General features: G+C 40.8%; 2 protein-coding genes across 3 annotated transcripts; one reads left to right on the plus strand and one right to left on the minus strand.

Annotated features, from left to right (window-relative positions):
• The first annotated feature begins 18 nt into the window (after window positions 1-18).
• pum3 (pumilio RNA-binding family member 3) lies at window positions 19-6,389 on the plus strand. 2 transcript variants are annotated; one of them, XM_061293660.1, is made up of 18 exons: window positions 19-113; window positions 558-625; window positions 708-953; window positions 1,339-1,537; window positions 1,662-1,737; window positions 1,822-1,915; window positions 2,150-2,216; window positions 2,399-2,573; window positions 2,715-2,818; window positions 2,890-2,968; window positions 3,062-3,160; window positions 3,613-3,666; window positions 3,754-3,834; window positions 3,917-4,059; window positions 4,200-4,422; window positions 4,558-4,645; window positions 4,847-4,937; window positions 5,094-6,389. In XM_061293660.1, the coding sequence occupies exons 2-18, from the start codon at window positions 559-561 to the stop codon at window positions 5,215-5,217; spliced, it is 2,010 nt and encodes a 669-aa protein (XP_061149644.1). In that variant the 5' UTR covers window positions 19-113; window position 558; the 3' UTR covers window positions 5,218-6,389. The 2 variants fall into 2 exon arrangements, with proteins under 2 accessions (XP_061149644.1, XP_061149645.1); XM_061293661.1 differs by having other exon boundaries at window positions 558-619.
• kcnv2a (potassium channel, subfamily V, member 2a) lies at window positions 5,948-11,104 on the minus strand. Its single transcript, XM_061293662.1, has 9 exons — window positions 10,970-11,104; window positions 10,468-10,587; window positions 9,880-10,058; window positions 9,625-9,796; window positions 7,774-7,974; window positions 7,315-7,569; window positions 7,118-7,234; window positions 6,915-7,040; window positions 5,948-6,694 (listed from the first exon to the last, which is right to left on the minus strand). The coding sequence occupies exons 1-9, from the start codon at window positions 11,102-11,104 to the stop codon at window positions 6,359-6,361; spliced, it is 1,641 nt and encodes a 546-aa protein (XP_061149646.1). The 3' UTR covers window positions 5,948-6,358.
• Window positions 11,105-13,062: the final 1,958 nt, after the last annotated feature.

Raw genomic sequence — 13,062 nt, forward strand, 5'->3', positions numbered from 1 at the left:
ACGTTTTACGGTAGGAAACGTCGAGTTTGATTGGATCTTTCAGTGTCGTAAACTGTAGGGGTAAAACACGCGTGGACATTAGAGGCGGCGTGTCTGTGTCCTAGCAATCTAACGTAAGTAAACATCTTAAACAACGAACATTGACAGAGGCGTTGTTTTTAGTATTTGTAGATTATATGTGTGCATTTTTTGAAAGCTTGGTAATTTTGAATTCGCCGGAATGCTCGCTAAAGTGTCACCTAAACCCGAAGTGTAAACTAGATAAAAATGGCGACAAGTCAGTTTCTCTTCTGTAATTCCCTAAAATGTCCTTTACTTGAGAAATTAGTTCGTTACATCGTTTATTTACTTTAATGGTTATATCCGCCCCTCCGACACACACGTCACATTTTGTTAATAGTTACTAGTTATGATACAGGTTTTCCCATAACTTTCCATTGTTAATTGTTGGTATTCAATATTGAATTGGCTAATTCAGGCAGTTCAATTTATATTAAATGCTTTCATCAATATTAATCCTAGCAAATATTAAAATAATATTTCTATCACTTCTGCAGGATGGAAGCTAAACCTAAATCACCCCTTTCCCCCAAGGGAGGAAAGAAATTGAAACAAAAAGGCAAGGGTAAGCTTGGAAACACTGTTCAACAACCAAATGATCATGTCTTAAGTTTGAACCTATTGTGTTTATATGTCTCTCTCTACAGATTCTTCTGGGAAAGCATCAAATAGTAGGCCACCTGGTAAAAAGCCTTTCAAACCATATAACAAGAAAGATATGATGGGCAACATGGGGAAGAGTAGAGATAACACCAAGAAACAACATACATTTGTTAAAGATGGGAAAGGGCCAAAGAAGAAATTACTAAGCGGTAAAGGGGAAGGTGGAAAAGGCTCAAAGAGAAGATTCCCTGTTGACAAACGAAGAGGAGACAATACAAAAGATGATGGAGGTAAGGAATTATACTCACTCACTCACTCACTCACTCACTCACTCACTCACTCACTCACTCACTCACTCACTCACTCACTCACTCACTCACTCACTCACTCACTCACTCATGCTTGTTTATCTCAGGGGCACAAGCTTTACCAGGGAAGCCCAGACCCCTCTGCTTAGCAACAAGGGTCTTTTAAAAAGGCCACAGCAGTAGACTGTTCATTCTTTGTGACGTGGACATAATGGGGGAGGGACCCAAGTATACCATTTTTAGCCAAGCCCAAAAAATTATGAAATAGGAAATTGTGGCTCACATTTCATAAACAAAGCAATGCACATGTTGCCACACGCTTCCATTTGAAAACATTTAGAATTAGTTTGTTTTTATCTTTGACCAGGTCCGCAGGCAAAGAGGTTCAAGAAAGGAGAGTTCAAGCCACAGAAGAAAAAGCAGGGAGCACAGGAGACAGATGAAGAGCTGAAGAAGAACAGGCTGCAGAAGAAAAAAGACCTGAAGAAAAGCAGACAGCAAGCAGATCGAAAGGACATGTACCAAATAATCAATCAGGCCAAACAAGTGTGGGGAGACTTAAGGATGTACGTAGATGCATGCTCATACACACACAAGTGAATTTCAAACTCGTCCTTTGTGTGGTGCTTGTTTGGCAATCATGATCTACATATGAACAATTCTTTGCGTGTCCGATGTGCATGTCCACAGGAAGAAGTGTGAGAGCGATTTGAAGAGGAAGCTGATGAAGGACCTTCATGCTCTTATTAGGGGGAAGTACAAAGAGGTATTTGTCCGAGTTGTTGAAAACCAATCTTTGCCATTTACATGCACTGTCTATGCGCTAAGTCCCACTATCTCCCGCCACCAGATGGCGTACGCGCATGACTCTGTGCGAGTGCTGCAGTGTTTTATCCAATGGGGTAGTCATGAGCAAAGACAAGAAGTGTTTGACACCCTTAAAGGTGAGATATTTTAACTAGAGCTATCTGTCTTGTATAGTTTTCCATCCAGCCAAACTTCAATACTAAGAGTTTTGCGAACAACTGAATACACTTTATTTCCTATGAGGAAAATTATATTCAAAATGGAACAGGGGCAGTTTGGTATTCTCAGTGTGTATTTGGAAGTGAAACAAATTCTGCTGTTTATCAAACATACCGGCTTTGCTAATGTACGGCGTCACGTGTCTCCTGCAGATGATGTCGTTGCTTTGTGTAAGTCGCAGTACGGCAAGCACGTTGTGAAAAAGTTGCTGATGTATGGGTGAGTTGCTCGCCTTTATGCTGATGTCCCATTTTGACGTTGTTTGCTCCTAACCATATCACAAGCATGTTGCGCAAGATTTCTGTTGAATGTGAAAGTTCTTGTAATGCCTTAAGACTAGAACACAGTTTGTCTCCATTATATTTTTATGAGCAGATGACTTAGTGAATTTGTCTCTACAGGAATAAGGAGCTGGTGGCAGCTGTGATGCAAACGTTTAAGGGTAACGTGCGACCGATGCTTCGCCACGCTGCCGCTTCGGCCATCATTGAGTACTCCTACAACGACAAAGCTGTGCTTGCGCAGAGACTCATGCTCACCGAGGAACTGTATGGAAACGCCTTCGCCATTTGTAAGGTACACAAACCGAAGCATAAAAACGCACCTAAGAACTTTGAATTTATGATGAAAATGCAAAATATCTTTATGCGTCCAACTGTGTGGACTTGAATCAATGTCGCCGCTGCTCGTTGTCAATCTTGATCTCTCTGCGTGCAGTCATCGGTGTGCAACACTATCGATAAGGTCGTAGAAGCCAACCCGGACAAGTTGCACCATATCATCAATGATATGAAGCAAATTCTTACGCCAATGGCACAGAAGTAAGTCAATTCAAAATGAATTCATCATACACCTTCATTCTTTGGCTGAGAACACTATTGATTTGTTTCAGAGAGCAGGTCATCAAACATTCTCTCGTCCACAAAGTATTCCTGGACTTTTTCTTGTTAAGTCCCGCCAAAGAGAGAGCGGTGAGTGTAATGTTCTCGAGTAATGTTGTCATGTTGCGGTGACTGTATCCCTCATGAACCTGTTTCTTTGGTGTATGGTATCACCGTGAACAGGAAATGATTGAGTCCATAAGGGAGGCAGTAGTCTACATGGCTCACACTCATGATGGAGCTCGAGTGGCCATGCACTGTCTGTGGCACGGCACCACCAAGGTAAACACACTGACATGCACTGACCAAAGAAATAACGTCACAGTGTTGCTTTGGCACATCTGCTGGAATGTGGTTGCAAAGGAAACAAGTAGAACTGAAATTAATGGTTTAACTAGATTGTTTTTGCTGCCCTCTTTTGGCGTCTTTAGGCAATTACAAAAGGTGAGGGACAGGCCGATTTTTGCTATTTGCACCAGGGCGGGTTCACATTCCAGTGAATTATTAGGTTTCCTATAAAATTTGTCTAGTTTCTTCTATGCACTTTACCCATATAATTTGTCTCAATTTGGCTTCTGCAAGTATTACTGCATGATGTGCAATAATAATTTGGCCAATTTTGTTCAAAGATCAGACAAGATGCATCAAAGGTTTTAGTGCAGGTTCGGCACTTTAAAACCCATGTCTGATATCACCATGTTCTTTATTTTGAGCCCGAGGTTTTTCTTTTTCAGGACAGGAAAGTCATCATCAAAACAATGAAGACATACATGGTGAAGTTTGCCACGGTGGGTTTTCACACAATCTTTTTTTTTTTTTTTTACCCACTGTCACGTTTAGCCAACGGGTTGAATGTGTGACTGTTGTGTCCTCAGGGGGAGTTTGGTCACCTGGTTCTTCTCGCTATATTTGACTGTGTGGATGACACCAAACTTGTCAAACAGGCAGTGTTGTCCGTAAGTGTAACATTTGTTTGAGAGTTCTTTACCCCTTTGAATGTGTGAACATCATCAAGTGGCATGTTTCTCACCTGTCCAGGAGCTCATGTCATCATTGGATGATGTCATCAGTAACAAGTATGGCAAAAAGGTTCTGTTGTACCTGCTGAGCCCCAGAGACCCGGCTCATTTGCTGCCTGAGATCATCAAGGTGCTGGAAAAAGGAGATGGCAATGCGCACAGGTCAGACATGGAAAACCATTCTTTCTAGTCACTTTTGGCATGTCTAAGTATTACTGCTCACACCTGATGGTAAAGTTTGTAGTCCGCAAGCAAGAAGTGACCAACTTAACACCCATCTCGACCTCTTCTTCTTGCACCAGTAAAAAGGACACGGCGCTTCGAAGGAAGGAGCTACTTGAGGTTGTTTCCCCGCAGTTGCTAGATTATCTCCGTGACAATGCCGCCGCCATGGTTATGGACAAAGCCACCAGCGTGACAGTTAGTGACATCCTGGCAGCGGCCTGCGGCGAGTTGCGACCCGCTATGGCAGCTGTGGCTCAGCTGGCCAATCAAGATCTAGTGCCTGGAGGTGTTGAAGGACAGGTCAGGGAGAATGAATGAGGACTTTGGGGCATTTAAAATCATTACATACCATCATGTGTTGGAAATAGCACAAAAAGGTGCTAGTGTGAAGTTGTTTACACATGTGGGTCAAACGTTCATTTCTTTTCTTTCTAGCTTCACATGGCAGAACATCCTGCAGGGCATCTGGTGCTCAAATGGCTGATAGAGCAGGATGTCACTCTGGCTGAGGCTGGCAAAGAAGGTGACTAAATTGAAGCAATATATTTTCCCCCACATCACATATTTAGACAAAATATAATAAATATTTTCACATTTATTTTTAATATTTAATCATTTCAATATTGGCATTTTCATTTTGATTTAAACATGCTTGGTCATTTGTTGAGTTTTGTGCCAATGCTGACAGAATGCTGAGTAATTTCTCTTTGTGTCCTTCTGCCAGAGCGATTTTCCAGGATCTTGGTGGACACTGTTGGAATGGAAAAACTGAAGAGTTGGGGAAAAGTCAACAGAGGAGCCATGGTGCTCTGCAGGTCCGTGTGTATTTTCCCCCACTCAAGTTACTGTTGAGTGTTGTCATCCCTGTCAGACAGTAATTGATTCAAACCCATGCACTAAATACCATTCCGAGGAGAAAATTACATTATCAAGATGTAATGTTTTTAAATGTTTGTCTTTACTTTCTACAGCCTTCTGAACAGCTGCGACAAATCTGTGGTGGCAGATGTGAAGACAGCTTTACAAGACTTTGAGCTTGACGGTGGCAGCAGCAGCAAGGGAGCTGAAATCCTGCTGGAAATCTTGAAAAAATAGATAAACCAGTCATACAAACAGCTTGTGACACTCTGCATCACTTTGGATCTGGAAGTAGGACTGTGTTGCTCCAGAAGCTGATGAGGACCATATCTAAACTATTTCAAGATGTTTAATGCCGAAAAGTGTCTCAAAGAGAGAGAGAGCACAGAACATTATCAACTTTGGCTGATGTTTGAGTACTTGTAAACACATCTCTACTCCCAAGTTAATTGGGGTCTTCTGCTTGAGGATCACAGAAAATCTCTGGAGTAAATAGCGTAATCCGGTTTAACAAATGGACAGACGACCTGATTAAGTAATGCTCTTAGTACCCAAAGAGTGAGACATCAAATTACTACAGAATTCATGAGTGGGGTCACAATGTTGTGCCCTGGAGATGAACCTCAAGTCACATTAACAAAGAAGGTTTACACCTAAAAAGTTACATGATAGTTTTGCTTTGCATTTGCTGTTCTACTTGAGAATACGATAAAGACCAGTTGTACTAAGTTCATCTTGTTTTCCCTTTTTAATCACTTCACTGGTTCTTTTATATCAAACAAAATATTTTAGGTGCATTACCTGACATGTTTCGGTGGGTTCTTCCGCCCGCCGAAACATGTCAGGTAATGCACCTAAAATAATTTGTTTGATATAAAAGAACCAGTGAAGTGACGATAAAGACCAGTTGCTCTGTGTTCATAAACGGTTGATGCAGTATGGCTCGACATGCCAGTGGTAAGATACATTTTATAAAATGTGATCATATTTTCATGTAAAGTTTCAATTGATTTTAATTACAGTTGTCTTTGAAATGTTGACAAATTCATTGCATGTAAAGATTCCATCTGGGCAGTTTGTTAGCACCTACATGCATCACACACTTGTCTCCATTACACATTAGCTCGCCTTCATAGTGCATCTCCCTCATGTACTCTTAGCATGCTTGCAAACTCGTTAGACATGCCTCACTTGCAGTATTGGTTCTCCTCCAGACAATTTGACATTTAGAAGAAAGGAAAGATGCTATTACAAAGTTGGGAAAAGATGTCTTGATTTTCATTATATTATGTCCTTCAGAATGAGTCCAACAATTTACTAGGGGTCAAAGGTGATTTGTAAGGTTGTAATTGTAAATAAAAGTCACAGCCATGAGTTGTCAATGTGGCCATAACAGCCTTCTGCCATTAGTGCTCTCTTCTGTCTCAATGTGTTGACACTGCAGCCGTGACACTCTCAAATGAAGGCTGTCCTGATAACATTCTGCAAACTTCTTGGCAGCTCTTCGGGCAAACTGCACATCGCCGCGGGCCTTGGTAATGGCGGCATACTCTTGCGACTTGAGCTTGCCGTAGTAATCGGAGAACTTGTTGTAGAGGACGGAAATGGGCATACCGTTGAGGATGATGCCGAAGGCGATGCAGGCGAAGGCAAAGACGCGGCCCAGGTTGGTCTCTGGGAGCATGTCGCCGTAGCCCACCGTGGAAATGCTTACCTGTGGGGATTGGAGACACAGATTATGAGATCCTTTAACAACAGCTGTCAAAATGAGCTTTTACCGAGAGAACTTCGGTTCGTTAGGACGTTCAATATTCAAGTGTTTTCTGGTGACCGATTTGAAATCGGCCCGAATCGAAACGTTCATCAGGCATTATCCATTGTTTTGACGGTCATAAAAACACCTACTAAGGCTGTTACTGGTAGTATTGACTCACAGCTGCCCACCACCACGCAAGCGGCATGGAGGTGAAATTGGTGTTAGGAACATCACGCTCGACCGTGTACACCATGGCTGAAAACATGAAGATCCCCATGCCAATGAAGAGCAGCAAACAGCCCACCTAAACACACGCACACACAAATGATGTGACTACAAGTGGTCTGGCCGAGGAGCATTAAGGTACATGTAGAATGTGACCTGCTGGTAGCAATGTCTCAGTGTGAAGCCGAAGGCTCTGAGGCCTGTTGAGTGACGAGCCAGCTTCAGGATCCTGAAGATCCGCATTAATCGCATAATCTTCAGAACTTGACCCAACTACAGAGGGAATCCATACTTAGTCTGCTTCCTTATGTAAGGTCATAATAATCTCATCAGTCACAGAGTGCTGCTTTTACCTTCCCAACACGTGTCATGGCTTCAATGTCTCCAGAATGCATATGTGTATCCTCTTCATCGAAACACTCAAGGACAATCTGCAGGTAGTGTGGTAATATGGCAATCAGGTCGACAGAATTTAGGACGCTGCGTCCAAAGCTTCTGATGTTGGGCGTAGACAGCAAGCGGAGAATGTACTCCATCGTAAAGAAAGCGATACAGAAAATCTCCACGTGATCTCCGTAGAACCTGCTGCTGAGCTGTCCTGATGGCGTCTGGAACATAAAATCAGAGAAGCGGTATTTTTTTTTCATAGCACTTCGAATTCAACGCAAATAATTTTGGTGCTAAGGCACTATGTTGAAGTCAGTTGAGAAGTTTCATTTAGACAAAAGTGCTTAGACACTAATGTGGCATCTAAATGCAATCAGAAATGTTTTGTCGGTGTTGATGTCTAGTCTGAGTTTCCCCCTTCACACCTTATACTGCATCTCATCGACGGTGTTTAGCGTCATAGCAACCAGTGAGATCAGGACAAACATGGCAGATGCAACAGCCATCAACTTGGCAGAAACAGAAGAGAAGGGTTTTTCCATCATGTTCCAGATCTTCCAGCGGGTGCGTCCAAAGATCATGTTTTGATACAAGGCCTCATCTTCCTCCAATGCCATAATCTCCACCTGCAGAAAAAAAATGTTGGGAAAGGCTGCACAGGGTTACAAAATAAAAGCAGGTTATATTACTTTCCAGGAAACTGTGACGTCCGATGAAATGTAAATTGTATTATGTTTTTTTTTATATTTACGATGTTCTAAAAGCAAGGTACTGAATTTCCGTTTCATGCTGATCCTTGAGCGCCACAAGGCCACATTTCCAGGTGTCAGGTTGGTATTGGCAACACATAGCCTTGGAAAGGGTTGTTTTGACTACATACGTATGCCTCAGTATGTTTGGCAACTGGGAAATTTGGGACAACTTCTGGTCAAACCTATTTAGGCTTTTGCAGCAATACATAATGTCAGTTTGTAAAGTGAATTTGGAAAATTGAACAAAAAGGTGTGTAAAAAAAATAATTTCAAAAAAGTCATTAAAAACATGCAAAATATACAAAGGATAAATATAAAAATGTGGGCAACATTTTTTAGTAAAGTGTAAATTGTGTAAAAAGTGAAAATCTAAATTTAATTTTTCTTAATTTAGCTTTAATTTAAAAAAAAAAAGGTGTTCTACAAACTGACCTGAGGGACTGAAAATTAACACCGTGTATTGCATTGCCATAAATTGTTCTTGTTATTCTTTTATAATCCTTGATACCCATTTATTGGGTTGCAAGATAATTTAGTCTGTGAATGATGGCCTCTCCAACTATTTTCATTTGTCAGAAATAATAAACGTGACTTTTTTCATTCAACTGTATTTCGACTGGGTCTCTGTTCTTAATTTGATATGAAAAACATTATATATCACCGCATTATTCTGCATAGAAGTTTTTATTATGCTGCCAGCAATTTAGGTCTGGTAAAATGTAAAGAGAGTAAAAGACAGCAGACTTTGTGATCAAACATTTTGAAAGAAATGACAATTTCATTTGCAAACTGGTTTTTAAATGCCAAATAGGAATAACATACTAAAATGGTGAAAATCTCTTAACTCAGCAAAGGTCAAGCTGAATCGTGTTATGACAAACTATCAGCGCAAGGACTTGTGAGAAGCAAACATGTTGGTATATGTGTGCCAAGAAGAGGCCTTTTCTCATCACATCATCTGTCAAGAGGAAAACTGATTTAGGTCAGACTGTCAGTCAGCACGCACTTTCGACATGAAAAACAGCAGGGTTAGGATTGGGCGGGGGACCTTGAGATGATTTGGCCCACAGTGTAATTATATTTGGCCCGCGAAGACAAATTGTGCACGGACTTCATCTGTCAATACTAAAATTGCAAATTGGCTTCACTTTTAAAAAATAGACAAATTACTATCAATTTTTTTTACCATCCAGCCATCCTTTTTTTATTTTATTTTTTATTTTTTAATTTTAACAGTTTTTACTCTTCTCCGATTTCAAAGACCTTTATCAGTTTGTTCAGTAGCATGTACTGTATTTAAGTTCATGCATTTAATTGGGTTGACTGTTATAATGGCCCTCCAAAGGAAAAACGATACCCTTGATTTTCTTCAATTAACTCAGTGCTGCCTCTTTAGACATTGAATTTCTAAGGCAATTGGTTTATTTAGCATTCTGGCTTATGATATTATCATTCCTAGTTATAAAAATCTGAAACAATTTCCTCCTCAGACTACGGCTGAGACACTCAAGAGTCCTGACCCACCTCTGCCATAAGCTGCTTCTGTATTTTCAGATGCTCGTTCAGCTCGTCCTGCCTCTCCTCGAATGAGATGCGACAGCAGCGTTGGCTGTTTTTGAGCCTGACCCCCCAGTAACTGATCTCCTCCAGGAAGTTACGAGGGCAGAGCTCATCTTTAATCCATAACACATCGGTCCTTGGCAGAAGGAACAAGAAAAGTGTGATGTTTGTGGGCCGTGTTTTACTTCAATTGGGTCCAATGGCATCAACTTGTGGTACCTATAAAAGTTGAAGATATTTTGGAAAACAGTGGGGTCCCGATCAAAGAAGAACTCGTTGTTGTGCACAATGTAGTCGTCACATAGTTCCAGCTTCCTGTTGTGGTCTGTGAATGTGGCAAGGCGGCCAATCCGTGTTTTGGGATATCTGACAACTAACCTGTAGGGCAGGTGGTACACCTAAAACGTAGAAAAACAAAACAAGGCCGGTTCCTAGTTAACAATTTACTGTGGTTTTAAAAAGTCAAGGTTTCAATACTGGTATATGTTTTGGTAGCTCAAAAAATTATCAATCTTATGAAGTTACTTGGGGAAAAAAAAAACTTTTTTCCATGTCAAAATTTGTTATATGGTACACAAATCATTTCTGAGTTGCTGTGGAGAAACTGGACACTCAATTTTTGGTATATTCAAGTTGACAAATAAAACCTCATTCCTGTTGAAAATGGCAAAACAGAACGCTCACTGAAATGGAAAGAATCTATATTAAAGCATATGATAATGGATCGAGTCCATGTCATGTTTGGTGCCAGACTGAAGGAAAACTGATGGCTCGGAACATTCTGGGTTTCACCACTAGAAAATTTACCGTTCCACCAACATTGATGTTGAGTGTGAAGTGCTCTGAAGGCGACAGCAGCGTGCGAGGTGGCGATGCATACTCCTCTTCATCCTCAGCATAAAGATCATAAACATCTCGCCCTAGTTCCTACACAAATATGGTCAGGTGACCAAAACATATCATTGAATACAATGGGCAATAAAACAATGACTCATTACCACAGTTATCTTCACATTTGTAAAATATTCTGAATATTTGGACTTAATGTTCAACTAATTTTTAAATCAAGCAAACTGAAAATCATTAAAATGAATCTGATCCTTTTGATGAAATTACACAAATGTATTAAAATCAAATGACACAATTCTAATAATTTGCACAAACTACACTAAAAATGTCCTCTAAGTTTAAAAACAAAAATTTGACCATAGTCCAAAAGACCTCATGTCCCATGACCTCTCTAGAAATGCACTCTAAAACCAAGTTTAAAAAAAAAAAAAAAAGAATATGAACAGCTTAATTATCTGACCTGCATAGAATTCCATGGCTTCACAAGGATCCTGGTTAGATTCCCATAATTGCTTGGTTCCTTGAAGACTGTTCTGCTGTCTGATTTGTATCCGGGAAACAAACTCCTGCTGCGAGCTCGGAGGAGTCTCAACATGCTTTGATTCTCATACATGAAGGGTTAGGGTTGACATGCTAAAGTAAATAATTTTGTCAAAGTAAAAAATAAAAAAAAAACTCAGATGAATTTCTTTGTCAGGCAGGAGGTCATGGTGAGAGAGAGCTGCTGACAAACTGTTGAGCTGTGAAGTTGCTTTGCGATGATCTGGGTTCTTAATGTTTTAGGTGGAATTATCCTTTCTCTCATCCATCTCTTAATCCAGGGGTGGGCAAACTACGGCCCGCGGGCCACATCCGGCCCACGGGACCGTTTAATCCGGCCCGCCAACCCTGAACAAATTGTATTATTAAACTTTTATTTTTTTTGTCATTTTGCCTGCAATGACTGCGTTTTCCCAGTAGATGGCGAAGGGCTCGCCTGCGCATTTACTACCGGAAGCCGTGTCAGAAAGCTCGGTGCACACTCACAAGTGCGTGTACGTACTCAGTAGTACGGACTTGGCGCACTCTCGCTCTATTCGTATCAGTCCCGAATTTAGAGCGTGGGCTTTGACGACAGCGTTCTTATAATTCGCGCGCTGAGCTTTCAGATGCAGTTTTGCGCTAAAGCCACCCACAAACCTTCCCCTGGAATCCTTCCATTAAAATGAGTGGCCCGAAAAAAAGAAGTGAGTGCCGAGTGTTTAAAAAAGAGTGGCCGATTTGGCTCGACGTACGCGACGTGACGTTCAGCCACATCAACATCAACCCGTCACAGATCAAGGTAAACGGACCAACACCTCGGATCTCGCCTAAGAATTGCCACAACAAATTTTACTCCAGACTATGACGCACTAGCAAAAAAGGGACACCAACAACACTGTTCCCACTGAAAATGAACGGGAGGCTCTCAAGTTTATTGTAAAAAAAATGCATTTTGAATATGATTTGTACACATAGCAGGGATTGAAACTAGCGACCATTCTCATTTTCAAACAATGCAGGATGCTCAAGGACACCTGTTTGCGACTAATCTTAACCTGTAAAGTTCTTAAGGCTTACTTTAAGCAAGTGTTTCCCGTTTCCTCACCTCTGTTACCAGGTGTTTGCGAGTTTAAACTCTGCTCTGATTTTCAGATACCCCTCACCGTGTTGCTGTTTTGATTACTTTATTTGGATGTATGCTTTCACCGATTCTTCAAGATGATATATTTGGTCAGAATGTTTGCTGTTTGATGTGATCTCATAAGATAAACATCTTTCATTAATCTGACCTGCAGGCACTGAAGTGATGGAGATTGTTATTCATAATAACAGTGTCGTATTTTATGAGAATCACTGATAGCAGTTTTTTAGTGAATTATTATTTTTTTTTAATGCTGTTAATAAATGCATTTGTTTTCAAAAAACTTGTTTGGAATATCCATGCTTTACTACCTACTAAAGGCCAAGATCTTCTATGCAATGACCTTTACAGGTCGCTTATATGACTTCACACAACGCCTACGTCCATCTGCTCCTGGTCCGGCCCTCCGGTCCAAATTTAGAACCCAGTTCGGCCCGCGAGTCAAAAAGTTTGCCCACCCCTGTCTTAATCCCTCATCTCTCAAGACATAACATGACCAATCAGGACGACTTTAATGGAGACGTTTTACAGCAATCTTTAATGAATAAATAAATTCCGGGCACTGAAAAAGACTAAAGAGAAAAGTGAAAATACTTTGTTTTAACATAGCAAAACAAAAATGCTAAATTCTGGACAGTAATTTTCATGCATACACCGAGTGGGGGGGTGGGGGTGGGGAAGGATTACCATCTCTTCTGCCCCTTTGATTTTGGAACAAAAGTCATTTTAAATTCTGTTGCGCAGTCTTTAAATATTTTTTCTTTTAAACAAATCTGTAATTACCTTTCGCAAACATTTAGGAAAGAGCTAGTGAAGGTTTATCAGCTTTTTCTTTTTGGCGTTCGTTTTAGGGGGGAAAAATATATATTTTTGTGCCCTGCAGGGCCAGG

This window comes from Syngnathus typhle, linkage group LG12 (assembly GCF_033458585.1).
Source record: "Syngnathus typhle isolate RoL2023-S1 ecotype Sweden linkage group LG12, RoL_Styp_1.0, whole genome shotgun sequence".
Taxonomy (NCBI): domain Eukaryota; kingdom Metazoa; phylum Chordata; class Actinopteri; order Syngnathiformes; family Syngnathidae; genus Syngnathus; species Syngnathus typhle.